At 40.2% G+C, this 27,466-nt stretch overlaps 1 protein-coding gene across 2 annotated transcripts in view; it reads left to right on the top strand.

Annotated features, from left to right (window-relative positions):
- LOC123035733 (serine/threonine-protein phosphatase 2A catalytic subunit alpha isoform) overlaps positions 1-27,466 on the top strand; it is a 73,117-nt gene that overhangs the window by 42,578 nt on the left and 3,073 nt on the right. The window contains exons 1-4 of one of the 2 annotated variants that reach the window (XM_044454215.1): positions 11,414-11,801; positions 23,346-23,555; positions 24,102-24,275; positions 24,463-24,552. In XM_044454215.1, the coding sequence (XP_044310150.1) occupies positions 11,700-11,801; positions 23,346-23,555; positions 24,102-24,275; positions 24,463-24,552 (576 nt within the window). In that variant the 5' untranslated portion in view covers positions 11,414-11,699. The other variant, XM_044454216.1, reaches the window with a different exon arrangement.

The raw sequence follows: 27,466 nt of genomic DNA, 5'->3' as shown, positions 1-27,466 counted from the left end.
GATTAGCAAATGGGAAATTAGTTACTTCCTAGAGGAAACCTTCTCTACAACTAAGACTAAATTGAGAAAGATGAGATACCTAAGTACACCCCTTGAGGCTGTTGGTTTCGAAATCCACATTGACCCACCTGAACCTCAACATATGCCTTGCTAGTGCATTTTCTGAACACTGCTGTGAATCTGTGTAAGGGACATAATGAGAGAACAGTGCTTGACAACTATAGCTCCCAGCTAAAGCCACTCCGACATTTTATTTATGTACTGCATTTGTATGCTGCCCCATAGCCAGAAGGCTTTCTGGGCGGCTCACATATAAATTATCTACATATACATATATCTAACATATAAATTATCTACAGCGTGCCCTGACAGTGATGCTTCCCTCTCACATGCTTTGGGTGGTAGTTCTGTCCTTGCTTCCAGTCAGACCCTAACATGAAAACAGCTACCCTTAAGCAGCAGCAAGCTTCATATTAGATACACAGACGCAGAGAACAAACTGTGCAACAAGTCCGGATGCCAATTCTGTCTGCATATCTACTCAAGCAATGTGGTTACAGGACCTAAAAAATGTCAGCCAAATGTTACGGTGCATTTATTTGCTCATTTCCCAATGTCTGCCAGCTATGCCCCTCTACAGTCTACATTGTCTCATTACAACATACCAGGAAATTCAATGTCTACCCCTTGTGGCTTCAATGGAGACATGCTGTCTCCCATTAGCAGTGATGCAGTGGAGCCAGGGCTCAAAGGAATGCAGGACCTTCTATCACTAGAGGTGCTGATGAAAGCTGCCCCCCGCACATTTCCCTGCTTCCTCTAAGCTGAACTGCAGTACTCATGGTACGGATGCCGGGGAGAGAATAAACGTTCTCATCATCAACATACGGGGCAGGTTCACAACAAGCATCCTGGCAATAAGCCACAGTGGGTTGGTTGTTCGACAAACAATTATCAATCAAATCAAATCAAAATGAGGCTCTCACCATGAAGGTGCAGTAAATCTCACCAGCCGCTTTCTCCAACACAGATCACTCATACCTTTGCTTTTCCTTAACAGCTTGCCTATATTATTTATTTATTTAAAGCTTCTATAAACCATCCCTCTACTAGCGTCTTGGGATGGTTTACAACAAAGAACAAGTAAAATAGAAATTAAAATAACATAGCATGCACTAGTACACTAATATAAAACTCATTAAAACCAATTAAACTTTAAAATAACAGGAAAATGAAAAGGTTTTCACTTGACACTGGAAAGAAAAAAAGTGTTGGTGCCAGGCAAACCTCTCTGGGGAGCATGTTCCACAGTTGGGGTGCCACCGCAGAGAAGGCCCTCCTGCAGGTAGCCACCCTCCTAATCTCTTTTAAGGAGGGCTCCCAAAGAAGGACCTCTGCCTCAGATCTCAAGGGGCAGGAGGGCGTAGAGGGAAGGAGGCGCTCCTTCAGGTATCCAGGATCCAGGCCTTTGACTGTTATCAGGAGAAAACAAAAGGAAGAAAAATCTCCTTTGGACCCACTTTCGGTCAATGTTCAGGGTTGGTATCCACTGTACTTTGACAACAGGTACCTCAACAACATCACTCCATTGAGGGTCCCCATTTCTCCAGTTGTGCAAATGTGGCAAGTAATAGTTACAATAATTTAAAAATAAATCAATTTTGAGCACTTTGTGTGTGCAAAAATAAGAATAAATAATTTTACCAACTACAAACAGTCTGTCTAAGGTGTTGCTCTGCCACTCTGAAAGGGACTAACAATCCCTGCCTAATGGAGACTGTGAAAACCAGCTATCAAGCCAGACTTTGCAATCTCAGGAAAAACGGGTAAAGAAAAAGTTCTAGCAAGCTAAAATTGTATCACAATTGCTGCGGGGTGGTAGAAGACAAGTCAGTCCTGCCTTGGATCCCCTGAAATCCCTACTGGGGGACTGATAAGGAGGAAAAAGCAACCAATGCACTGTGGCTTCTTGCCAGAATATGTTGGCCCATTGTGTTTCTTGTTGAAATGCAAAGTATTTTGGGATGGCTTGGTCTAGAATGCGACAAAGGCGCTTTAGCTTCAGCAATCTCTATCTGCTCCATGTGGAGATGAAAACTGAAAATACTAGTTTGCTAAGTTGGGTAAAGGCAGCTGTTTGCATTTTTGACCTCATTTAGGTGGTGTGGCTATGATGAATTCCTACATCTGTCAGTAGGCCACTACCCATCACAGCTGTTAATTAGTTTACCATGCCAGAAAGTTTATCATAATTTCTGCTTTGCAAACAGTCAGTATACTTTTTTTTAAATTGAGCTTTAACTTAATGAGCAGTTTGTGTTTCCTGAAAGTTCCTCTCTCTACACCCAGGAGTGAGTAACATACAACCTCTGTATTGTATGCTCTGCCCTTGCACTGTGTTGCCACTATATCCACACACACACACACACACAATGGCACTGTGTTGCTACTAAGGAATACTTAAAAGATACAAAGTAGATTGCAAGCAAGAAAATTGCACCCTTTTAGTGCCATTGGCTGCCACAGAGCTCTGTGCCACTGAAATATGGCAGCAAACTGGTGATTTTTATTTATTTATTTCCTCTTTTTAGACTGAGTGCCGCCAGTGGTGTGATGGTGGTGAAAATGGTCCCCAGCATTCCTGTAGCTGCCCACTGTTGCTCAACACCCATGTGTACCTGTCAGTATAGGATAACAGTTCATGTACGTGGTACAGTGCACTCTGGCCCATTAAAAGCTTATAAGCTTTGCTAAAACCCTTGTTTCCCAGAATCAGGGTTGAGTGGGTGAAATCGTGGAGTTAGACTACAGGCAAAGCACCACTCTGCCTGCCCTACTGCTTCAAATATGCCCCGGAGCACACAGTGTTCTTCTATTCTATTTGACCTGGAAGCTTGCTTAATTATTCCATACTTTTAAAATAATATGCTATAATTAAGCACGTTAAGGAGACCAAGAGGTGGTTTGGGACATTTTCTCCCATATTTAACAACCTTTAGGTTATAATATGGGGCCCTCCTACAGGTTTATTTATAAGAGAATTCTTTTTTCTGTGGCCTTAAGTTCCTTCCCCAGTAGTTGCATTCTTCAAAGCCAGAATAAGCTATCAGACTCTCCTGTGTAGGTAGAAAGAACAGGGAGAGATTTCCTGTGTCACACTGGAGGAGAAAAACACTGTATAGGATTTCTGTCTGTTCAAGCCATGTGTGGCATGCCAGATACATGCAATTTCAATTAGAACAGAAAGCAGCAGCATCATATTATCTCCATGGCAACTGCCTGTTTATCCCTCACAATCCACTCTGTGTTCCAAGAGCTTCTGTAAATGAATGATCAGGGGAAAAGAACGCATACCTCCAGTTATGCAGCATGTCACTCAGGGAATGGTAGGAGCCAAAAGACTTTTGACACGGATTAGTAATGCGCTCAAACATATTCTCTTTAGATTTATACAGGCAGACTTAGATTGGTAGCAGGACTCATTAGGATTCCACCCTGGCTTTTGTTTTCTCTTTGATTAATTTTCCAAATAGAAAGGTAGACAAACATAAACTCATGAAGTCTAGTTTTTGAGACGTATAGTACACGTAACTTCTATTTTTCCTTTACATGCAAGAGTCTAAATCATACCTCATTTCCAACTGTAGGGGAGTGGGGTGGGTTTGCACAGCTGAAGCAGCAGGATGTTTTGATTAGCAGGGACAATCTGTGCTTGGCCTGTGGCTTCCCTGTTCTTTCTGAGCTTAGACACAATTGCCACACTAGGTGTATGAAGAGATGTGCTCCGAAGAACAAATACGGTGACTATCCTTGCTGTAATTTGGGATGGCTTGGTCTTAAATAGGCAATTATGACCTATAAGTTCTTAGTGGAAATGAAAAAGGCTACAACTGATCTGTTGACACAGGTCAACAAATTTCAGGGCTCTCTTTGGATGTGTGGCTATGGGGACTGTCAGGATGAGCACCTGCACCTCAAAATTTGCTACCACACCACTGATTTTTAGATATGGCTAGCAACATCTGATTTTGTGATTTACTAGCAGCACATGGGACCAGCTTCAGATGACTGTATGACAGAAGAACAGGGCAATACTCACAGACTTCAAGCATCTGTCGCAACCTATGCTACACACAGCACTTTAAGACAAGGTTCCTTGTAGTCAAGCACCCAACATGCATCTAAAATCCTTTCCTTGACTCCTTGTGCAGTAGATCTTGAATTACAAAATGTTTATCCTGACTCAAGATACAGGAAAGGGGACTTATTGGCAAGCCAGCATGAAATAAAACAAGCATCTGAATGAGCTTCAATTCCTAATCCACTTAGCTTCAAAATGGGGGTTGAGGATGGAAGTATGCTGCTGAAAAGACACATTTATCATGGAAGATTTTTGAAAGTTTTCTGAAAGCAAGACTATGCCAACCTTTGGGCAATTGGGGTGTTTGTCTAGATCAGACCTGGGCATCGTACTGCCCACGGACCACATCCGGCCCGATGGCTGACCCTGACTGGCCTGCATGAGGTCACTGACAAATTAAAAGTCAATGCAAATATATATCGTCGTAATATAGATGCAAGCAATACAACTGCACTGCGGAAGGGTTCCATATTCAAAGTAAGTGGTGCAAGGACTCTGGGCTGTGTGGGAGTCTTGGCATTTAACTCTACTCTAAATAACTCTAAAACTCTTACAAGCATTTTCAAGAGGTGTAATACGCCAGTTAACGCACATTATCACCATTCACGAGTTATACTTTCCCCACTATAAATGCCCCCCCCCCCACACACACACAGAGAGAGAGAGAGAGAGAGAGAGAGAGAGAGAGACCGACCGACCGACCGACCGACCAGCTGGTATGGGAGAAGACACTTAGTTGCCTGCCTAATCTGAGTGCTGGCCCATATATAAACAGCTGTACAAAAATGGGATTTGTGGGGGGCTGGGTAGTGATTTCAAGATGTGCTCCAGATAGAAAACCTCCCTGATCATAGGAGAGAAAAAATGCAGCATAGTTAATATGTAGTTCCTTCTTTCAGGACCATCAATTGATTTTAAAAACTGATGCAGACACATCTAACATTGAAATTCTTCTTACATTCGTACACACCAACAGCAGGAGACTTAAATATGAAATCTGTACGGTACTGCACTGTAATATGAAATCTGTGGAAATTTGTGAAAATTGATTGTAGTTGCTCAGAGAAAAGCAGTGAGATGTTCAAGTATGTGCCCTGCCACAGTGGTGTACAAAATAGTGAAATATTAAAGATTTTTAAATTGAAATTAAATAACAAGCAATACTAATAAATTGTTCTTTAAAGAAGGGGCATAGCCATGGCCCTTGGTGAAAGGGAATTTGCTAAAGAAGTGTCAAAGTAGGGCTTACATGACCCAGATCAACACTGCTTGATTTTTTTTCTTATGCATTTAAATGTCAATTCTTCTTTAGTATTCAAAATGAACTGAAACTGCGGAATCTGCTCCAGAAGACAGAGTGCAACCCCAGTCATTTCCATCCAGTTTGGTCAAAGATGGCTAGGAGTTGTGAGGAAAGAACTTTATAGGACTGGGACTTGCTATCACTGCAGGAGATGATGATCCATCAGAATGTAGCTGGATGTTTTCCCAGTGAAAACCAAGGAACGGAAAAACACAACTGCTTGATCACAGGCAGGAATTGGCAGCATTGGACATAGGATTTGCATTTATGAATGTCATGCATTGAACACTCTGAAAGGTCACAGAGGGTTCTAGTGAGCCTGTATTATTAATATGTAGGATATTTAAATCCAATTCGAGCTTGTTCATCAGCAACAGATTTCCTTTTCCCAGGCAGTAGCATTCTGGCTCTGCTGTTACCCAATGACACTGAGCCCATTCTGATCTATAGATACCATACCTCTGAGTAAGCAGTACATTGCTATGATGAAATCTGCTTTCTCCTCTAAAATGCTATTGGAAGAGTCACTTCTAGCCAGCGGATCAAGCAGAGACATGCATGATGGCATCCCACAGGTGAAGGCATGTGTTTTGAATGTGCATGCTCTGCTTTCCATCTATGGGGAAAGAGAAAGCAAGTGAGAGAGAGGGAGGGAGCAGTAGGAGAACAATGAAAAGATTGAGTTTGAACGCAGCCTCTGAATACCTGTGATGAAGAAGAGGAGGATTTTGTCAAGCTCCTTAGATGATCCAGAGATTCTCAGGCAAGTTACTAACAACTAGGAACTAATTTTCAATGCCTGATAAAACAGAGGATTCTGTAGGAATTTATTTTACCCATGACACTGTGGCTCCAATCAGAGACAATTAAAATATACAGGTATTTCCTGTTCATCCTACAAATTTGACCCAGTAAACAAACCCTTATATCAGCTCACAACCTGATATGAGGCTTGCACATGCCATTGACCCAAAAACATGTGTTCATTATTTGTCACATTTGCAAACAGAAGGCACTAGAAACACTATGAATCGTACGTGAATTCAGGTACCATGGTATTCATTGGCAATATGCAGGGAATTAAAAAGTCACATTAACCAAGTTTAAAGTACGAGTAAGAGATAAAACCAAGGCATCTGCATTTACAATAACACAACTTATCCTGTTATGACAGAGACGTCAAACCTCTTTCAGTCCAAGGGTTGCATTCCATTTTGGAGAAACCTCCCTAGGGCAACATTCCAGGGTTAGGCAGTGCTGAATGCAAAAGGGTTGGGTTGGGATCCCAATCCTGTAAAAGTGAAAAAATAGCAAAAGAAGGGGCCCCAAAAAGAGTGTGGGACACACACATGCAATACTTCCCCCTTAGCAATGTAATCCTTCCAATTTTAAGTGTTGAACTGATAGTTCAAATTTAAAGGATGGGAACTAAATGGAGGGGAACTTTGCTACGAAAAGGAGCTCTGAAGAGTGGGGAGGAGTTAATAGCTCTCCTTTCCAGTGGAAACTCAGGAAAGTATTGAAAATGTGGAAGGCAATAAGAACACTTAAAATCAAAAAGATACATACTGAAGACTGACAGTACTATTGCTACTACTAATATATAAACACAGTTGCACAATTTTGGATGGAAAAACTGTTGCTAAAATCATGACAGTCACTCCAAAGTGCTGTTTGGGCTTTGGTGGAAGGGCAGACATTTGTGGCTTGTGAGCTAATCCCAACAACTCACGATGAAATTACTTTTCTGTTCTCAGACAATACAATAACCTATTATGGTACAAATGGCCCCTAAAGCAAGCTATGAATACCCAGGGTGCCTTGTTCTAAAAATAAGAATAAAAATAATAAAATAAGGCTTACAGAAAGCAGTCTCAGTTTGGATGACATGAAACCCCCAAGACTGGTTACCCATGATGGGCTGTCATGTCATGCAAACCAGGTTAATGGGGATTGGTAGCAAATAACTCTTTTTCTATTGTAGTGCGCTCATACAACACGATAATCTGCACTCAAGGGTTGAGTGTGGGTTTTCACTAAACTGTGGCTGAAATGTTGAATTGTGAGTTATTGTGTTGTTCAAATCTAGCTAAGATAACAAATCACAGTGAATCACCCATGGGTCATAACCCAACAAGAAATCAATGGTAGTCTTAATGGGTTGTTTGTGGGCAACAAACCATGGTTTATTAGCATGGCTCTGTTCAGACAGCACTATAATCCACATTTAACAACAAGGCATGATTCAACAACTCACACTCAATCCATACTCAACTCTTGAGCATGTTGTCTTGTATCAACTGCACCCAGTTGCAGTTACTGAGTGCATGCTCTGCAGATAAAGCAGCAACTGAGATTCACAGGTAATATGTTAAGAATGCGAAAACACAAGCAAGCTGTATGCATTTCCTGCACAGTTTTAATTATATTGGTTCAAGAATGACGTGCTGCAGAGTTTAACAGGTAAATTATATTCTGACTCATATCTTTTAACACTTCTAAAGACGTCAGCATATCTCTGTTAACAATCACTATGGCTTCAGTGATCCTCCCCATTACTCACACGTTGCATTGAAAACAATGGAATTTAAACATGTAATTCATGGCAAGACTGTACATTATCTTGTATATTGCATAACAGCGGTCTTGAGATGATATGATGGCTTGTGCCTTCCTTCTTTCCTTCCTTCCTTTCTTCCTTCCTTTCTTTCTTATATTCTCAGGTATCAAGAGTATTTCTTAAATTTGTTGTTTTAAAATATTGCTTTGGGAATTTTGTGCAATTTTACATTAACTTAATATTACCGATTAATACATAAAATTAAAAATAGTTTCCATAAGTGGATTGATTTAACCCACAGTGGATAGAAGAATGTACCAGCATCTGTATTGATAGTCTATCCATTCTGCTTTGACCTTTCTGGTCAGCTATGATTCACTTTGCATAATTTCAGTGTATGCACTTGCACTAATTTGAATGAGCTGTAATTAACTTTAAACAACCATTTGTAAAAAAAAGAGAGAAATGTATGGAACAAGAGGTTGCAGTTAATGCCACTGCGCCCCACTGATTTCCATAAAGGCAAGATTCCTAGATTTTTTCCTAGATAAGTCATGATTTATTATGTAAACAGGTGCAAAAATAGTATCATCTAAAATGTCCAAAATATCATTTTGTCTGATTGCATTCCTCTACAACCAGCAAACTAGATGGACCATACATAGTGCAAAATTTTAATGCTGTTTAAAGGCACTATTGGCAGTGCAAATTCCAAATTGTCCTCAAATTTGTGACCCTTCATTGTGTTCCATTTTGTTACTTATGGTAGGATTTTTTGCTGGCCAGAATAGGAGAAAAAATTAAGTGTGATGCCTGTGCATACATTACCATTCTTTAGGACTCTAAATCAGTTGACTCTCTCCTTGACATTAAAGTCAGAGGCGCTTATTTCGAGGTAAACATGTATAGAGGTTTATGATACTATGACCCTGCCTCCATTATGGATTTCACTGAGTTTCCAGACTTTATTATTTTTCCTGTTTTCTCACAGCTATTTCTGTCTTTCATTGCAGAAAATCCCTAGAGAAAGAAAAGAAGCCTAGCTCTACTAAGGTTTTCTAAATGATAGCACTAAGAACCTAACATCTGGAAGGGCCCTTTTTTTGAACTTTTATTTTTGCTTCCATATAATGAGTTTCTTTTCAAGTGTAATACTGAATTGTATCCTTGTGACAAATTTAAGTTAGAGTAGCTATCTTTTTTTCTTCATGCCAATTATATTTATTTGGTGTATTTCTATACTGCCCATTAGCTGAAGTTCTCTGGTCAGTTTCAAAACAAAGCTTAAAACTAGAAGATAACTCTAACACAGTAAAACATAATATAAAACCATAAGTTTAAAACCAAAGTAGGACCCAAGATAAAGCTAGCAGTGGTACAAAGATCTAAAATCATACTAACATGTATTGTTCTGTTTTTAAAAGCCTGAGAAAATAAAAAGGTATTCATCTTGCACCAAAATGCCATAATGTAGGCACTGGGCAAGCCAGTCTTGGGACTTAATTCCACAACCAGGTTGCCACCACTGAAAAGACCATCTCCTTGGTAGCCATCCATCTCACCCCAGAGAATCTTAGGGTCCTGCAAGCATATTTGGAAGGAAATGATTCTTCAGGTAACCTGGCTCCCAGCTGTTTAGGACTTTTGCATGTTAATACTAGCACTCTGAATTTGGCCCAGAAATGTACTGGCAACCAATGCCAATTATATTGACTAGTCTCCATGAAGAACCTTGCTATCCTCTTTTGGATTAGCTGCAGTTTCTGGACCATTTTCAAAGGCATTTCCATATATAATACAATAATCCAAACAAAGGGCTACCAAAATGTGGATAACTGTAACTAGCATATCCCTGTCTAGACAAGATCATAGCTAAACTGATAAAAAGTGTTCCATGCCACCGAACTCACCTGTAGTTCCAATTTTGGTGCTAGATCTAAAAGAATATTAAACTACAAGCATAATCCTTTACAAGATGTGAAACCCTTTCCAGAACAGGTTGAGCACCACTTATCTCACCCACTAATAGTGCCTTCATTTTATCTAGACTGAGTTTATTGTCCCTCATCCGGGGCCAATAAACAGTTTATTTGCACTCATCTAGTCCACTACTGCATCTATCCAGTCCCACCCAAAACACCCACTGCCTCTCCTGGATTTGATGAATCCAGTTTGGCAAATCAGTTTGGAGCACAATCTTATGTGCATGTTGACAGAAAATAGTTCACCATTTCCTCAGCTATTCTAGTTAACTAGAGAATACTAGGCAATGCAGGACTTTTGTCTCAATATGCACAGGTTTATGGTCTTGATGATGGTAAATCCCCAAATCTGGAGGCTTATGATCATCTTGTGCAGGGTGGGAGGGGCAATGGAGGCTATTTTTGTCTTCCTATCCTCCCACCCTACCTTCTCTAGATGGACTTCAGAGAGGGAGGGAGAGAAGGAGGCTGACAGAGGCTCAAGATAGCTTGTACTCTGGGCTTCTGAGCTTCTAAGTTCCACAATTAATATCGTGCAATACCTTTATTAAGTAAATCAAAACTTTACAAAAATGTGCAAACTTTGCAATCTTTTGAGTTGGGCTAATAAGGTATAACTACATTAAATAGACTTTAAGATTGTTTTTCTTATGACCACTTGACCTGGGACCACAATACATGACCACGCTCAGAACCACCATCTACTTGGCCACTATACCCAGCATCTGTGGCCTCCCTCCAAATACCAACCCCCAATGGAGGCTCGATTAGTGACAACAAGGAGGAGTGCCTTCTTTGTGTCAGCTCTCACAGGGTGGAATGGGGAGGCTTGTCTGGTGCCAACTTTACAATCCTTTGCCAGAGTAAGACTCCTTTCTATGTGAAGGCATTCAACAGCTCTAGATAGCACTGACTGGGGTAGTGGTAATGTCAGCTCCTTTTATCACACTGAGCTTTATGAATCTGCCTTACCTGTTAAGTTGCTAAAAGTTGTTCTTAAATCTCTAATCAATTCCATGCCCTTTCTGTTAGTTATATTTTATAACATTTTATCCATTTTTGTATACCACCCAGAGAGCTTCAATTGTTGGGCAGTATAGAATAATAACAATAGAGCAGCTGTCTTTGTTTTTTCTAGGTTATGATCTTATTTCTTAACTATATCTTCTCCTCCCTTGTGGAATCATCTTCCCTCTCACGTAAACTCTCCTGCTGTCCCGCAAGAGTCTTCAAGAAGGCAAGGTGAAAGACAGACGCCGGCCGCAACATAACCGCGCTTGAAGCTTCCACGCATGCTCCGAGTTTTCTTACGGTCGTGCCACTACTATAACCCACAAGGCGGCCCCTGACGCATGCGCAGAACTCTCTTTGGGTAATGTGTTTGAGCAGGCGCAAAGCGCTCGCTTTTCTCGGGAGTGTGGAAACTGAGTGGGTGACGTCAAGGCGCGGCAGCCATTACACGGAGCAGCAGAAGTAGCAAGCGAAAGAACCGCGATTACTTGCCGCGATCGAGGGACGTATCCTATCGGTCCTGCCTCCCGGTACTCCCGCTCGCCGCTTATTTTTTTTTCCTGGCGAGTGGCAGCCCCCGAGTTCTGTCTCTGTCACGGGAAGGACGAAGGTGAACGGGGGTTGGGACGGGGCGGTGGGTGCCGGCGAGGGAGGGAAGAAGGAAGGAAAGAAAGAGCGGCGGCGGCTGATTGAGCAGCAAGGATGGAGGAGAAGGTCTTCACTAAGGAGCTCGACCAGTGGGTGGAGCAGCTCAACGAGTGCAAGCAGCTTTCTGAGGGGCAGGTGAAGAGCCTGTGCGAGAAGGTGGGTAATGAATGGCGGCTCCGGGGGAGGCTGGGAGGGACCCCGGGACCCCGTCGGAGGAGGCGGCGGCTGCGCGGCGCGGGAAGAAGACCCTTTGCGGGAAACAGGAGGAGGGACGTGGGGAGGCTTCTCGGGGACGCTTCCCGGGAAAGGCGCTCAGCTGGAGGAGGAGGAGGAGGAGGGAGGGAGCGGCAAGCGATGGAAGCGGGGCTGGGGTGCGGGCCACCGGGAGGGGGACCTTGCTTCGGAAAGGTGGCGGCGGCACCACAGGCCGCGGAGGGAAGTTTTGCTTCGGCGGCTTTGCGAGGTGATTGCGGGGGGCAGAGTTGCTGAGTGAGCGCCGAGGGCATCGTCGCAGTGGTGGCCCATTAGGACGGAATGGCTGTAAAGACGCGCGATGGAAGCCGCCGCAGGTCGGGATAGCGGGGCAGCGGAGGAGTAGCAGCGTTTGCCAGGAGCCGGTCCTGCTGAAGGGGACGGGAAGGGCGCTCGGAGAGTGGGGTGTGTCCCGTTGGCAGGTGCCGTCTCCGGGAAGGATTCTCGCCTGCGAGGCTGCCCTCCTTCCCCAGGACCGTGGCTGCATGCTTGCCCCACCGAGTAGCCGGTCTTGGACGGGGGGAGCGCTCCCCCCCGCTTCCCTGCGCCCCCTGTCGCATCCTTCGCTCCTGCACGCCGCCTTTTTCCTCTGGCTTCTAAAATGGCGTCTTTCGCTGAAAATGCACTGACAGAAACCCCTCTTGTGCTCGGCGGGCGCTTTTTTGCTTGATTGGTGGCGGGTGGGCGTGGGTAGGATCCTTGTGAGAAGGAAATCTGACAGGAGTTGTGCGTACTTAGAACATCCCCATCGCACACTTTTATCCTGCCCAAGTCTTCGTCTGTTGTTGTGCATCTGGGAAGGGTAAATCTAGTTGCTTCAATGCATAATCTAGTAGTTAAGCATTGATGAGCAGCAGTTGAAAATATTGTGAATTGTGTTTAAAGTAATGCTGTTACTACCCTTAGTTGGAATTGGAGTGAGGCAGAGAAGAGGCAAAACCATTCACCCTGCTGTATGAATCTGTTTTGTTGTACCGCAGTTGCATGTAGTGATGCAGTAATCTACCAGACTAGGCTATTTATTGTTGAATTATTTCAATCCAGAATGTAATTTGGAACAAAAATCCGGTCATGAATTGCTTTTTTATTAAATGATTGTTATGGGAAAAGAAATATTTCCTTAACATCAAATACGTCATTTAAGTAACATTCCATATATTGGTGCTTGCTCATTTCTGGCAATTTATAGTCTCATGCTTATGTGATTTTCTGGTAGACTTTCATGAGACTTTTTTCAATTTAGTTCTCAACATACTTTATGGTGCAGGAGCTAGGACTTTTAGAAAAGACATTTAATTGTTTGCAGATTTGGTAGAATCAATAAAAGGCAATTTCAAATATATCTTTTTAGGCTTGAGGTATAAATGTAGGAAGTGCCAGTGTAGAACTGCTAAGCTGCTGTGTGTAGAAGTATGGAACACTGTCCAACTAATTAGTAGCATGTCATGCATGTGTAATGTGTGGTTCTAAACATTTGGGATTGTAATTAGTTTATTGTTCTACAGTTTGACTACAGTGGTAGCATACCTTGGGCCAGTATAAAGTTCACATCAATTATCCAGAATTCCAGCACTATCTGAAAACAAAAGGAAATTGTGGTAGTTCAGTAACTTTTTGAACTGTAAATGTTTGGGAGGAGGAAGAGATTCCCTTATAGTCTGGTGTGACACTAATGTATGAGAGGGAAAAGCCTGTATTATTCTCTAGATTTGTTATCCTAACTTGGAACTTGTTGTCTGAGTGAATTCAACACTGAATTGTATTGTCAGCTGCTTCTTATGGTGTATCTTTGTTCATCCTATGCAAAATACATAAGTATGCAAAATACATAAGGGAGCCTAGTGTGTGTGTCTGGTCTAGTATGGTGTACTCGTCCTAGTTTGTAGAATCTTATTGGTTCTGTGGGAAAATAGAATGTATCTGGTCTTGTTAAAAGGTTGGTTTGCCTTTGTATTCCCAAAGCAATCCAGTTATTTTGGAAGGCTGTGTAGGTACTGGAGCAGAAAAGAAAGGTCAAAGGCATATAAGCAATGAGGCAAAACTGTGTCAAAATGAAGTCTGGTAACCTGTGGTGTAGCCAGTGTTGTTATATTATGGATTGCAAATTCATTCACTTTGTTTGCAATGTCTTCCTGCTGTTAAGAATCATAGTTGATGGATTTGAAACTAGGAAGATTTTTCAACTGGACAGTAGCATAGAAAGGTTTGTTTATAATGTTAAGACATAAGGGAATGTATGTAGAGAAGTCCTGCAAGGCAGGTTTTTATTAATCAGATTACTTGATTGCCAGTATGGCTATGAGTATCAGTTGGAAGAGTTTGACCCAGTGTTGTACATCTAGTACAACTTTTCCCAACCTTATGGCCTTCAGGAATTTTGGCCAAAGCTCCCAGCATTCCTTACCACTGGTGTTGCTGGCAGGAGCTAATATGCATTGAAATCTAAAACTTCTTGAGGGCACCATATTAAAGAAAGCTGACCTAGTATTTGCTCTCTGGAGTGCCTTTAATGCAAAGAGAAATTTGTTAGATATTAGGAAAATACCCATGAATTGATAGCAAAATATTTCACTTATCAGATAAATAGACTATGGGTACAAAAGTAGCTGCCTGAGTTTTCTTCTCAGAAAGACATGTTGTATGTTACTCAAATATATTTTGTAAAAGTGAGTTACTTACTGTTTTCCATTCCAATAGGAATGCAAAGTGGGATCTGAAGCAAAATGCCAATATCTTCACCTCTTAATGGAATCCTGTTCAGAATTGCAGCCAAGCATTTCATTTGCTTCTGTCTCTCCTGCCCTTTTTTTTCTTTTCTAACCTCACATACAGCAGCTATTGAGTATATTCATGTGCTTCTGCAAAACTTGCTGTTTCACCAAGTATCTTCTTGTTAGTAATCTGTTTCATTCCAGTCCTGTTGGCACTTGTGACCTGAGTTCACTAATAAGGGATGATTCTTCCTATGACATGGCATTTGTATAGCTGCTATTCTTAAGAAATATGTTTGGTGATGACAAATTGTGAAAGGAGGAAATAATGCCTTTGGTTGGAAAGGGAGGTTTCTCAAGAGTAGCAGGTTGGTTAGGGCAGTAGGAGGAAAACAAATAAACTAAAATTATTATTTAAAATAAATAAAACCAAGATACAGGGAATGTTTAATGCTTTATTTTTGTGCTGATCATTGTAGAAATACTCATTCAAGTATTAGTAGGTAAGAGTGTACTTAGAACATTTTTCATTCTGCAGAGAGAAGAGAAGGGATTGCTTTCAGTATAAGCAGCATATCTTGTTCAGTCAAGGCAAGAAATAACAGATGGGTGTAGGAGGAATCACCTTTACTGTAAATGACATTTAATGCAACATACTTAAGAGGTGAGTCTAGATAAGTAACAGGAGTGGCTTGAGGTAAAGAGATTAAACTTGCCTTTGAATCTTATCTCCTTGTTGGAATCCTATAGCACTGACCAGAGGAACTATCACACCACTTACACAAATACTGCAGCTAATATGCTGCCACTTGCTGGGTTGATGATAGAGAAATTATCCTTCCTCTTCCATGATGACAACATTCTTCATTACAGACTACCAAGATTACATATTGATACTTTCTTAATGCTGTGATTTTATTTAGAGATGAAGATTGCACATAACTGCTTTTTTAGAAGGAGTACCTCAATCAAGAACTAGAGCAGAAATTCAAAATGAGATTAGATGCAATGGAAACATGCTAGAAAGGGGGGTTCATAATATTCACACTTCTCAAAAGCCCTAATTAAGCATTATAGTGCTTTTTGTGAGGATAGTATTTGAAGCTAGTGGTTAAAGTCCTTTACATGTGACCTCATTGTGAGGTATTAGTTGCACCATGTCACATCAGTCTTACCATCCTAAACAAAAGCCTAAAATATTTTTGTGCTTAGTACTACAGATTACTACTAATCTAATGCTATATTTGTTTGCACAGTTGAGCTTTCAGTGACAGTCCTGCAGATCCTTTAGAATGACACCTTAAATTTAAAGCTCAAATAGAAAAATCAAGTTATATTCTGTTTAATTTATTTTGTGCCCATCAAAGGCTTTATTCTTAGGGTGGTTCACATATAATACAAAATCAGGATAAAAGTAGCCAATAAAAACCTGTAAACATAGTAGTTAGAAGCAGTAGGCTAGCCAAAGCTTAGAAAACCTGGGAAAATGAAAAGGACTTTTCCTGGTCCTGAAATGATAGCAAATAATGTATTAGATGGACATCTCTATAGAAGTGATTCTACTGGTCACCACCCACTTCATCTCAAATGGTGTGATACCTGAAGGAGAGACCACAACACACACTTCAAGAAACCATGTAATACCTTAATGGTCAACACCAGAAATTCTAATTCTACTCAGACTGCAAACCAATAAACATTGGTGTAATGTCATCCCTGGTCCTAGTTAATACTCTGCTCAGGATACAGGTGGCAACCTGTTCCTGGACAAAGCTGGCCCTGCTCCTTACCCTTTACAAAATTAATGTTGGGTGTTATCAGAGCATGAGTAACCATTGCCAGCTTAATTTTAAGACAGGGTACAAGTATACACATCATTCTTGGCTGGTGAACAGTACTCTGTACCAAGAACCCACTTAGGCTTCTAGTGACATGGTTGGCTCTAAGAGTAACCCGAGATACCAGCTCTGATCCTTATGAGAAGATTTAATCCAATCTAAACATACTGAGCTCGCTCTCCTGAGTTAATACATGAATCCTGAACCCATAACACTTTTATTTTGTTAGGATTAAGTTTCAGTGTATTAGAATCAAGCCTGTTATCAACTTAGAACATTCCAGCTGTTCCACTGCTTTACCTGATTCAAATGAAAATGAGACAGAGTTGTGGTCATCCTTTTTCGTTGATTCTTCACCCCAAATTCTCAGATAACATCTATGAATAATTTCCTATAGATGTTAGAAATAAGGTGGAACTTTGCGGGACACTGTAGCATCAATGCCAGTAATTTTACAAAAAGAGAAGAGCAAAGACAAAAAAGACTGCTAAGCAGATGGTTGTAGTTTCTAAAGAGTTTCTGAAAACCTGAGACTGTAAATACAAATATAAGTCTATATATTCAAAGAAATATTTGTATCTTAATAGTGTTTCCTGTAACTTGTGCATATCTGTACAACTGTTTCTTTTTGGTAGCAGCCCCCACATCACCTTTTGGAAATGGTTTTCCAAGTAGGAGTGAAACCAACATCATTGTGCCACTACCTATGAGAACCTACCCAGAAGGATATAATGGAGAGTGGTATCGCAAGCTTCTGAGGGATCCAGGAAAAGTACCAGGGTCATACTGTACAACTTGAACCAAGTGGTGTAGCTTATGTGGCAAGAGCAGGCCTTGAAAGAGATTTCGATCATTGTTCTGTTGCATCCAGGAATGGTTGAAGGTGCCCATCCACTGCCTAGCCCCGAAAGGGAGATTTCATAACTGGAGAACTCAGACCTTTGGCACTAGGTGAAAGTTTTCTAGGTGTGGTATAACAGATTCCTAATCAGACAATTTATTACTGTCAAATCTGCCTTTTTGCAGCCATGATCTGAAATAGTTAGATCTACCTACCCATAGTGATGCAGGGTAGAAAAATATCCAGTGCTTGATTTTTCTGCCAAAATTTTTTAACTTCAAAGTTTTTCAGACAACTCTCCCTGGAAAAGGTGTGAAAGAATAAATATGGCATTGTTAATACTATATATCCCAGTGTGAAATTGAACTGATAAATAAGAACAGTGAAATTGAAGGTGCCTTAATGTCAGTAAAAGAGAGCTGAACTGTTGCAATGGATAAAACTCTGCATATTGTACAACATGGAGTTGCTAAAATTAATTAGTGTCAACAATCTCAGTACCTTTGTTTTTTCTTAAATTTAAAGAAAGTACATGCTATTAAAATTCTGTCTACACAGTGGCTAGTGACCTCAAATTTCAGTAAAAAAGTCACATAACTGTTTAATATTTTCTCTTTCATATTTTAGTCAAATACTAGTGGTATATTAGAATAAAACATTAACTCAGAGTATTATTTAAGTTTAATTCACTGTAAACAAAATAAGCAAGCAGAATTCAACTGTTTTCTAGGGCATCAGAAAAACTTCCCAAACTAAATTTTTTCAGAGGAAAATAAAAATCAACCTAACATGCATAGGAATTCTAAAAATGTCTGGAAAACTCACATCACTGTACACACACTCATTCCACATTCTGTCAGCCAACTTCTCTGGAGTTAATTCTGAATATTTGTGTTCTTATTAGAATAAAATGTATAAAATAGTTTTCTGAAATGTGCAATGTTGTTCTAGGACTTAGGTTTTCAAAGCATTCCACATTTTTAACGATGGAGGAATGGAAGGAAATATATGGAAGCTAAGAATATTTATTTGGCAATTGTTTTAGTCACTGGAGCCAGTACAGTGGTTGTTAAGGGACAAGTAATAATGTAAGATACTGTAACCCTCCCTCATTACCAGTTGGAAGCCTTTGCTAGCCCCTCCCTTTATTTTGAAATTTCAACAGTTGCTAATGGTAATGGCTAGAATCTTTTTTTTTTTTTTTTTTTTTGATGAGGCTTTGGGATTGCATGGTTCTGTATTTGATACAAAACCCTAACCTGAGCAAGCTAGCATCTGTAGTACTAATTGTAGGCTGTGTACATTGTAAACCAGACTTTTTAGCTTCTGCTAAAGACTCTGTTACACTAAATACAGTATAAGACTATGGATTCCTGACCAAGTAGTTGGATTCCTGACCAAGCAGTTCAGGAACCGCCTACTCTGGTGCTCATAGATGCTGTGGAGCCTATGGACACCTCCAGGTTTTTCCATAAAGGAGTCCCCAGTGTGGCACCCACCCGTACTGTTCTCCATTTTTAATATGCATGCATGGGTTTGTATGAAATGCATAAAACTGTCAATTATGCATAGGCTTCTATAAACATGGATGGAATATTCAAATAAGTGTTTAAGTTGGCATCTATATGTATATTGAAAGCTTTGTAAAGTCTTCAGTCCATTGCATTATAGGAAGTGAGTGTTTATTCTTCTGGTCATTGAACTGTCAAAAAGGTGCAGAAAATCCATTTCCCCTTCTGTTAGTTGATTTCCATGAAGCAGGTAAATGCTTTAAAAGCAGGTGTACCTTGGTGAGTATTAAAATGTTTAAGTACAAAATGTATCTGTAATCTTTCCAAAAGAAGCAACTACTGGACATTGCCAGAACATATGTTTAAAAGAAATGATTATTAACAGACCAGAATATTAAACCAAGCTCTGATCATCTGTTTTTTAAAAAATTAAATATCTATGGTTTGTACAAACCAGCATTTCCTATATTCAAATAACATGGAGATCTGGCAGTGATTAACCAAGAAGGGAATCTTGGGGTGGTGAGATATAACTCAGTGTGAATGTTAACCCAGTGTGTGGCTGCTGTGAAAAGGACATAGATAGGATGGACATTGAAAATACTTCACACAGCACATAGTTAAAGTATGGAATTCACTTCCACAAGATGTATTGATGGCCACCAATTTGCATGGTTTTTAAAGGAAGTCGGACAAATCATGGAGGTGAAGGCCATCAATGACTGATGTTCCTGATGGCTTTATGGTCCCTCCAGTAGCAGAGGCAGTATGCTTATACATACCAGTTACTGAGGATTTTGGACAGGATGGTGTTCTTGCACCTCTAAGCTGCTTGTGGGATACTGTGAACAGCTGGTTCACCACTGTGGACACAGTGTTGGACTAGATCAGTGATTTTCAACCTTTCCACAGCTGGGGACCGGCAAAAACAGGAAAACCACTTCGGGTACCACTGAGGTACAAACAGAAAGCACCATACACATAAAGAGCATTCTGTGTATTAGTTTCCAAACTCAACCCCCCCCCCCAAAAAAAAGAATCTCCAAAATAACCAGAAAACGAGCAACAAATATGCCAGCAAAGAACAAAATATGAAAACTGGCACGGCAAGGTTTCCATCTGGCTCCTGCCAAGCTGTCTTTCCTGCCCCTGCCCCCCCGCCCCCGGCAGCACCAGCACACCCCCTGCAAATGTGATACCAACTGAGGAAGAAGTGTGTAAAGCACAGCCAGCCCCTGCAGTGGTCCACAGTGAGCAGGATGCCTCCCGCCACCCCACCCCCCACACACACAGACCAGTGCTTGAAAACCACTGAACTTAGATGAACCATTGGTCTGATCCAGCAGGGCTGCTCTTATGTCATATACCATGAAAGAATTTAAAGTTTACTTGAGAAGGACGTGTGTAAGCCCAAGGGATGTTGTAGTACGTTCTTATAATGACAAACCATGTTTTTTAATTCTCATGCATTAGTAGGGCTGTTAATATGTCATTGGGATTGCTAACTTTTTGTTTATTCCCCACAATCTATTTGTAACATTCCACAACATTCAGAGTATAGAAAGTGACAGCAAGGCAACTGAATTGCCTCGGCTGTTGCTCATCAGTGCCTTTACCCATCATCTTCTGCATGCTCATTGTCAGGTACTGTGTGTGTTTATACAAAACAGCCTCTGTATTTATTTTATTTCTATACTGCCCAATAGCCAAAGCTCTCAGGGCAGTTTGCAACAACACAAAGGGGCTTTTTGTTAGAGGAAAAGAGAACCGAGAGGTACCACTGTTCTCAGTAAAAATGGTCAGAAGAGAACAATGAAGCAGGTCTATGAGCGTGACAGATATTTTATGCATAGAGAAGACACTGATGAGGACATGCTTGATCTACCCCCCAGCAGTTTGCCTCCTGGGCTTAGGAAACAGGATATATCTTGTCTAAAATACTAAATATTTTATGCGTTCTCATATATCGATGTATTGGATGGTCCTTTCAGTTGCTACAATTCTCTATTACCAAGGTTATAAAAAAATTAATAGATTAGATCAAACAGACAACTGCTCACACAAACTTTGGATAGATCCCAGTGTAAATATTAGTTGACAGTGAATACATTGAGTGTATTTTTTAGTGGTTGCATTTATTCTTAAAAAGTATTAAAAAGTAATTTGTGGTTCTTAACCCAAATAGAAACCAATAATTCTGTACAGCAGCTATTCACAGTAGCCTTCTTGTTAACTTTAGTTGCAGTGAGCCTTCTATGGTTTAATGTGAAAGGAATACAAAGTCTGCACCTTTGTCTCTCTCCTTGTTCAGACTATGTGGGAAGAAAGCATAAAGTAACCAGGACGACTTTCATCTGCAGAAATGGTTGGGTTGCTATGTGGAGGGGAAGGGACAATAGAGAAGGGTGGTGCTGACTTAATGGCAGTATACAAGCTAAGGTTTGTTTTGTGATGGGTAATATTAAGTATTAATATAGAAAACTTAGTAGCACTGTCATGTATGAGGGAAGATCAGTCTGCAAATCTCTTAGTACTTCTGGAAGTAAAATGAGGGATGCCTGTTTCAGTGATTCAGTTGAAATGATTCAAGTGCTTTCTGCTTGAAGGCTGCACAGAATCTGCCTACATCCCCCTTCAAAACTATTTCTGAACTATGGGGTAAAAACTAAAACAGGTTTCCAACTTCTTTGGATCAGTAGGAACATTTGGAATTAGGAGTGTTGTGAGCACACTGATAAAATGGCACTTGTGGAGGGGGCTTGCCTGATCATAAAATAGCTACCATTTGACCACTCACAAAACATTCATTTTAAGAGACAAACAGGTAGGCTTAAAAGAAAAGTAACTTGTCCAAGGTGGATGTAGGTAGACTCTTTTGAAACCAAATTGAAATGATGCTGGAAACAGCACTTGAATTTGCAGCATGCCTGGCCTTCTGGTGGTGGTGGTGGAGGTGGTGATTGTTGATGATGATGATGAAGAAGTAAAAGTAAACAGGAAGATCCTATTGGGCCCCAAGAGAGTTGTCCATAGGCACCTTGGAATTTCCAGGACTCAGTAAATATGTATGAGTGTCATTTCTGTAATGTAATACTTATTATGTTAAGCTGCCTTGAACTGTTAAGAAAAGGAGAGTAAAATATTTTAATTACATGGAATATTGTATAACTGAAAGGCTGTATGCTTTTACTTCTCAAGATGTGCAAGATAGCTTATTTGTTTGGTATTAGGGTTTCCATATCTGTTTTTTCTAGATGGCATATCCTTGGATACCATACTATTTCAATCTTATGAAGACATTGTCTTAAACAGTCTGTTTGTGTAACTTGTGTGATTTGAGCATGCTAGGAAAATACTAGTTTCAGTTTAGGACTATGGTGACATGTTAAACAGGTTCTGTTATAGGGCTAAGCAGCATGGTCTTAGGATTATTTAGACAGAAAGGGTCCCACAACTCACAACATTCCTTAGCCAGTACAGCTGTCTGGGGAATGCCAGGAGTTGTAGGATTTTTTTTCTGCATGAGCATTCATAGGATTGTGCTCTAAAGTGGGATCCTGGGTCCTACAGAAGTGTAGGCAACCACTGGGCATGTTTACATTCTTTTTCTTTTGGATTATTGAGATTTTTCTGCAATTTAAGAAAATTTGTGATTGGAACAAGATTGCTCATTGCGTTAGGGTGAAACAGCAAGGCTTTTCTGGCACAGTGTATGCTTGTAGCTCCCCCATCTGGAACAGTTGCCTCATTCATTTCAAAAAAAGATTGCTGACCTGATAATTCTGTTCCATTTGGGAACTTGCAATGTAGGTTTATGGGTCATACATCTCTAGGTATACTATAGACACTGAATGGCTTTTAGAACTGGATGAAACATTGCTGTTGAAGTCCCATTCTGGAAATCCTTTTCTGTTTAAAGAAAATGCATTTTAGCTTTGAAGAATTTTCATGCTTTGTTTGCTAGACTTGCTTATTTTCATTGTGCAAAGCTTGGGATAGCTTTGAAAAAAACAGTCTTGACAATTTAAGTTTTGGGCCACATAAGGTTCATTTCTTGGGAATGTGGGCAGGAGTCTAGTACTCTGCAAAAGGTGCTCTCCCTAGTATATTAGGCATATTATTAAATAATAGGAATCATCAGTATTCAAAAATGAATGTGATACATGTTTGTATGGTAACTAGTTATTAAAGTGCAGCAGTGTGTATAACAATGATTTCCATTTTAGAGAATTTTAAAGCTAGATGGAAATCACAGACATAAGACAACTGTAAAACTTCCTCCCCTCTTCTTCCTAGAGTTTTCTTTGTGGATTTGGATGCGTAAATGTGGATTTGGATGTGAAATGTGTTGCATTGTATTTGTATACATTGATGAAAATCTAATGATTCCTAAAATCAAGTGCTTTAAGTGGAACATAATAGATTTACTTGAAAGTATCTTAAATGTGTTCTCCAGCATTTATTTTTGATGGAAGAATGTGGAGATGGAATGCTTTGATAGGATTAATAAATGCTTCATATAAAGCTAACTCTTTGTTCTGTTGCAGGCTAAAGAAATATTGACAAAAGAATCCAATGTGCAAGAAGTACGATGTCCAGTAACAGTTTGTGGAGATGTCCATGGACAATTTCATGACCTCATGGAACTTTTCAGAATTGGAGGCAAATCACCAGACACAAATTACTTGTTTATGGGGGATTATGTTGACAGAGGATATTACTCTGTTGAAACAGTAACACTTTTGGTAGCACTTAAGGTAATAATGATACTTTAAAAGGAATTCTGGCATTAAAGTTGTATAATCTGAATTAATGTAAAAATTATGGTACTACTAAACATAATGGCATATTTCCTGCAAAAGACTGATTTATTGGGGTTGAAGGTTTTACACTAATGAAAAGCTTTGGTGCACGCAACAAACTGTGCTTCAAAAAAGATGTCTTTATATTAGGTGATTTAAAATAGTTCTTTGGTCGGTATCCTAATATGAAGGAGATAAAGTGGTTCCAGGTCTAAGAAAAATCTACCCATTCTTTGTGATTTCTCTAATAAACTTATGGTAAATCTGTACCACAGAATTAAACATGTTTGTGAGATTTCAAAGTAGTATAATTTTAGCCTAATTTTCTAGAGGCTAATGAATGATTGCTCCCCGTTCCCTCACCAAACTTGCAAATGTGGGTTTGGATACGGTTATGCTGAAGGAAGGCATATGTTAATAGAAATGACAGGCCACGTCAAGGAACATAACAGTGATCCAGTATGTACTTGGTTTAGTCACTTGAGCCATTTTGTTTTGTAGGTTCGTTATCGTGAACGCATCACTATTCTTCGAGGCAACCATGAAAGCAGGCAGATCACACAAGTATATGGCTTCTATGATGAATGTTTAAGGAAATACGGAAATGCAAATGTCTGGAAATACTTCACAGACCTTTTTGATTATCTTCCTTTAACTGCCTTGGTGGATGGTCAGGTATGCTGAAAACATTGCTATTTCTTAGCATGGGTAGCAGAGATGCAAGATACAGTAGATGTTCTTACAGTTTTATAGTCAGATTTTGTTCCTGTATAAACTACCTCTAGGTTTCAGTAAAATACAAATTATAGTACTTGAGGCTAATACAAGACAAGTTTTTCTAACAGTTGCCTAATTCTTGCAGATTTTCTGTCTACATGGAGGTCTCTCTCCATCTATAGATACACTGGATCATATCAGAGCACTTGATCGTCTGCAAGAAGTTCCACATGAGGTATCTGTCATTTGTGTACAATTTTGTGATTGTGTTTAGAATCATACTAATATCTAATAGTCCTTTTGCAAAACTATTATTAAGATTGAGTTTCAATAAATTTCAATTTTTCCACATTACCTCTATCTCCTGACCTGTTATTTTAAACAATTTGTGCTGCTTGTCCAGTTCTTTATTAAATAGTAAAACTAAAAAGCACAATCTTGCCACCATTCTTCTTAATGTAGAATTCAAGCATAGAGATTTCATCTTCCACAGTGCCTTGCAGATATATTCACTTCCTTTGTCTTTTCCACATTCTGTTGTGCTACATCCTGGAACTGAGATAGATTTAATTGGCATTGTTACCAATTGATTACACAAGATACTCAACACTCTGAAGGTGCAAAATAATTCACTTGGCACAAAAGTTGAGTAACAAAAACCAACCGGCACTTGTTGAAGTTGATATGATGTAGAAGGTCTTTGGCAGCAATTGTAACCGCAAGTTGTCTTATTTGTAAGTCTCTGTTAGGCTTGTAACTCTGGATCCTGAACTATTTCCCATTTGCCCATTGTTCCTGGCAAAACTGGTTCAGCCCTGTAAGGTTGGATGGGGAACATTGATGAGCAACAGCTTTCAAGTCTTGCCACTCATTATCAATCAGACTGAATTCTGGGCCATTTGACTGGGCCATTCTGAGCTATTCAGGTTATTGTTTCTAAACCACTCCAGTATTACTTTGTGCGTTTAGGGTCATTGTCTTGCTCTACCCCAGTCCTAGGTCCTTTGCAGACTGAAAGAGGGTTTCCTCTAGAATTGCCCTGTATTTGACTCCCTCCATCTTATCCTGAATCCTGACCAGCTTCTCTGTCCCTGATGAGGAAAAGGACCCCACAGTGTGATGCTGCCATCAGCATACTTCTCTGAGGTGATGGTGTTCTTTAGGCAATGAGCAGGATTGGTGTTGTACCACAGATAGTGTTTTGCAGCAAGGCCAGAAAAGTATCATTTTGGTATCTTCATACCAGAGAACTTGTTTTCTTCTCTAGGCAGAGTCACTGTTGAGCCATATTCTTTCCGTTTTGTAATAGTGAATTTAATGGTAGTCTCAGGGTGTTCATAGTTTTGGATTATTATTTTTATAAGTTAGCGGTGATTGGTACTTCTGCAGAGCTGCTTTGATAGCTGCTTAGTCTTCATGGTGCTGTTTATTTAGATGTGCTCTCCAAGAAACTCTGGGGCCTTCCAGAAACAGGTGCATGTAATCTGAGGTGACCTGGCACCTGAATTGCACACAGGTCGTCTCCAAATACTTTTGGAGATGGGGTTGCAACAGAGCTTATGTAGGCATGTCATAGCAAAGAGGCTGAATACTTACGCAACCAACATCTTCCAGTTGGGTTTTGTTTACTTATCTTTTGTTGCACAATAAAAATATTTACACCTTGATAGTGCTGGTTATCTTGTGTACATGAAGTGGTAACAATGCCAGTTAAGTCTACTTCAATTCCAGGTTGTAACACCACAAAGTGTGGGCAAGTCAGAGGATATTTGTGTGAATGTTTTTAACCTAGGACATTTCCTGATCTGGCAGTGGCCTGGCTCTGGTGCAAAGCTTACCATACTTGTTAGTTCTGTGTATAGGCTAGGGAAAAGTGTAATTAAGCATTTGCTTTTGCCAACTTTGGAAGTTATTAGTATTGTTTAATAAGTTTGTTATGACTTTGGGCCCCAAGATGGTTTGACCTTGCATAGCTTGTTCATGCCTAGGTTATGTGTGATCCTGTAAGCCATGAGTTGTTTGCACAAACAAATGAGGAAAAGAACCCATATTACATTGTTAGATTGTTAAGTGTGGGTCTTAATTATGGGTTGCTATGTGTGAACCCAGAACCACAGGACATTTCAGGCTAAGAATACAGCTGACAAGTGACTTAAAAAAGATAGAGCAACTCTGTGTGTCAATACTGTAGCACCATTGAAGCATTTGGGCTATAGAGAATGAGAAAGCAAAGGAGAACTGCATCAGAACAACCAAGAAGTTATAAGAAAAGTGGGCATTTTGCACATGTGTTTGGTAGATTAATCATGGATAAACTCTGGGTAAGGTAACAACCCATGTTCTGGGTTGTCATCATGGGTGAACCAGCTTAGTGTTTGCTGTCTGATCCCTAGGAACACATGTATTGGCTTAGGGTGCAATTCTATGCATGTTTAGAGAAAAAAAGTCCTACAGTTCCTAACAAAGCTGGTTGGGGAATCCTGGAAGCCAGAGGACTTTTTTCTAATCTAAACATAGAAAGGCTGTTTCTGAGGACTTCACCCTTAGTGTTGTAATTTGGGTGCCTCTGCTGATGGAAGGATATTTAAATCTAGGAGAGACATCTGTCTGCACAATGGGGAGAGAATTTTGAGTGATTCCTTTTCCCACCCTCCAAATGTGTTCTTGGAGGTAGCATAGGGCACCAGGAGAGTCGCACAATATAAATCTTGTTCTGCTGATGCAACTTTTAATGCACCAAAGAGTCATCCACCATTTGAGGGACACCAGTTAGATAGTACCCATACCTTTATCTTAATGCTAAAGACTAAAGAACTTTGGTAAGAGCAGAAAAAATGGATTCTGAGTCCTATTGGGTTAACTTGTGTGTGGTTGTGTATACACATGCTTATGTGTGTACACACACACACACATGGACAGAAAGAGAGAGAGACAGATAGGTTTCCCGCACTGATGGGAAACAAACAAATGACTACCATTAGCACATCTAGTTTAAAGGAAATAAAGAGGGTGGTTCCTTGAGCAAAGGCCTTTTTGGCTGTGGCCTCCCAACTGTAGAATCAGGACTCCAAGGAGGTGTGCCTGGTGCCCACTCTTTTATCTTTTTCAGTGCCAGGAAAAAAGCCCTTTTTATTCACTCAATATTTAAT

The sequence above is a fragment of the Varanus komodoensis genome, unplaced genomic scaffold, assembly GCF_004798865.1.
Source record: "Varanus komodoensis strain SLA01 unplaced genomic scaffold, ASM479886v1 scaffold7_3, whole genome shotgun sequence".
Taxonomy (NCBI): Eukaryota; Metazoa; Chordata; class Lepidosauria; order Squamata; family Varanidae; genus Varanus; species Varanus komodoensis.
Note: the sequence above shows the minus strand (reverse complement) of the source record. Positions and strands in the feature narration are given on the sequence as shown.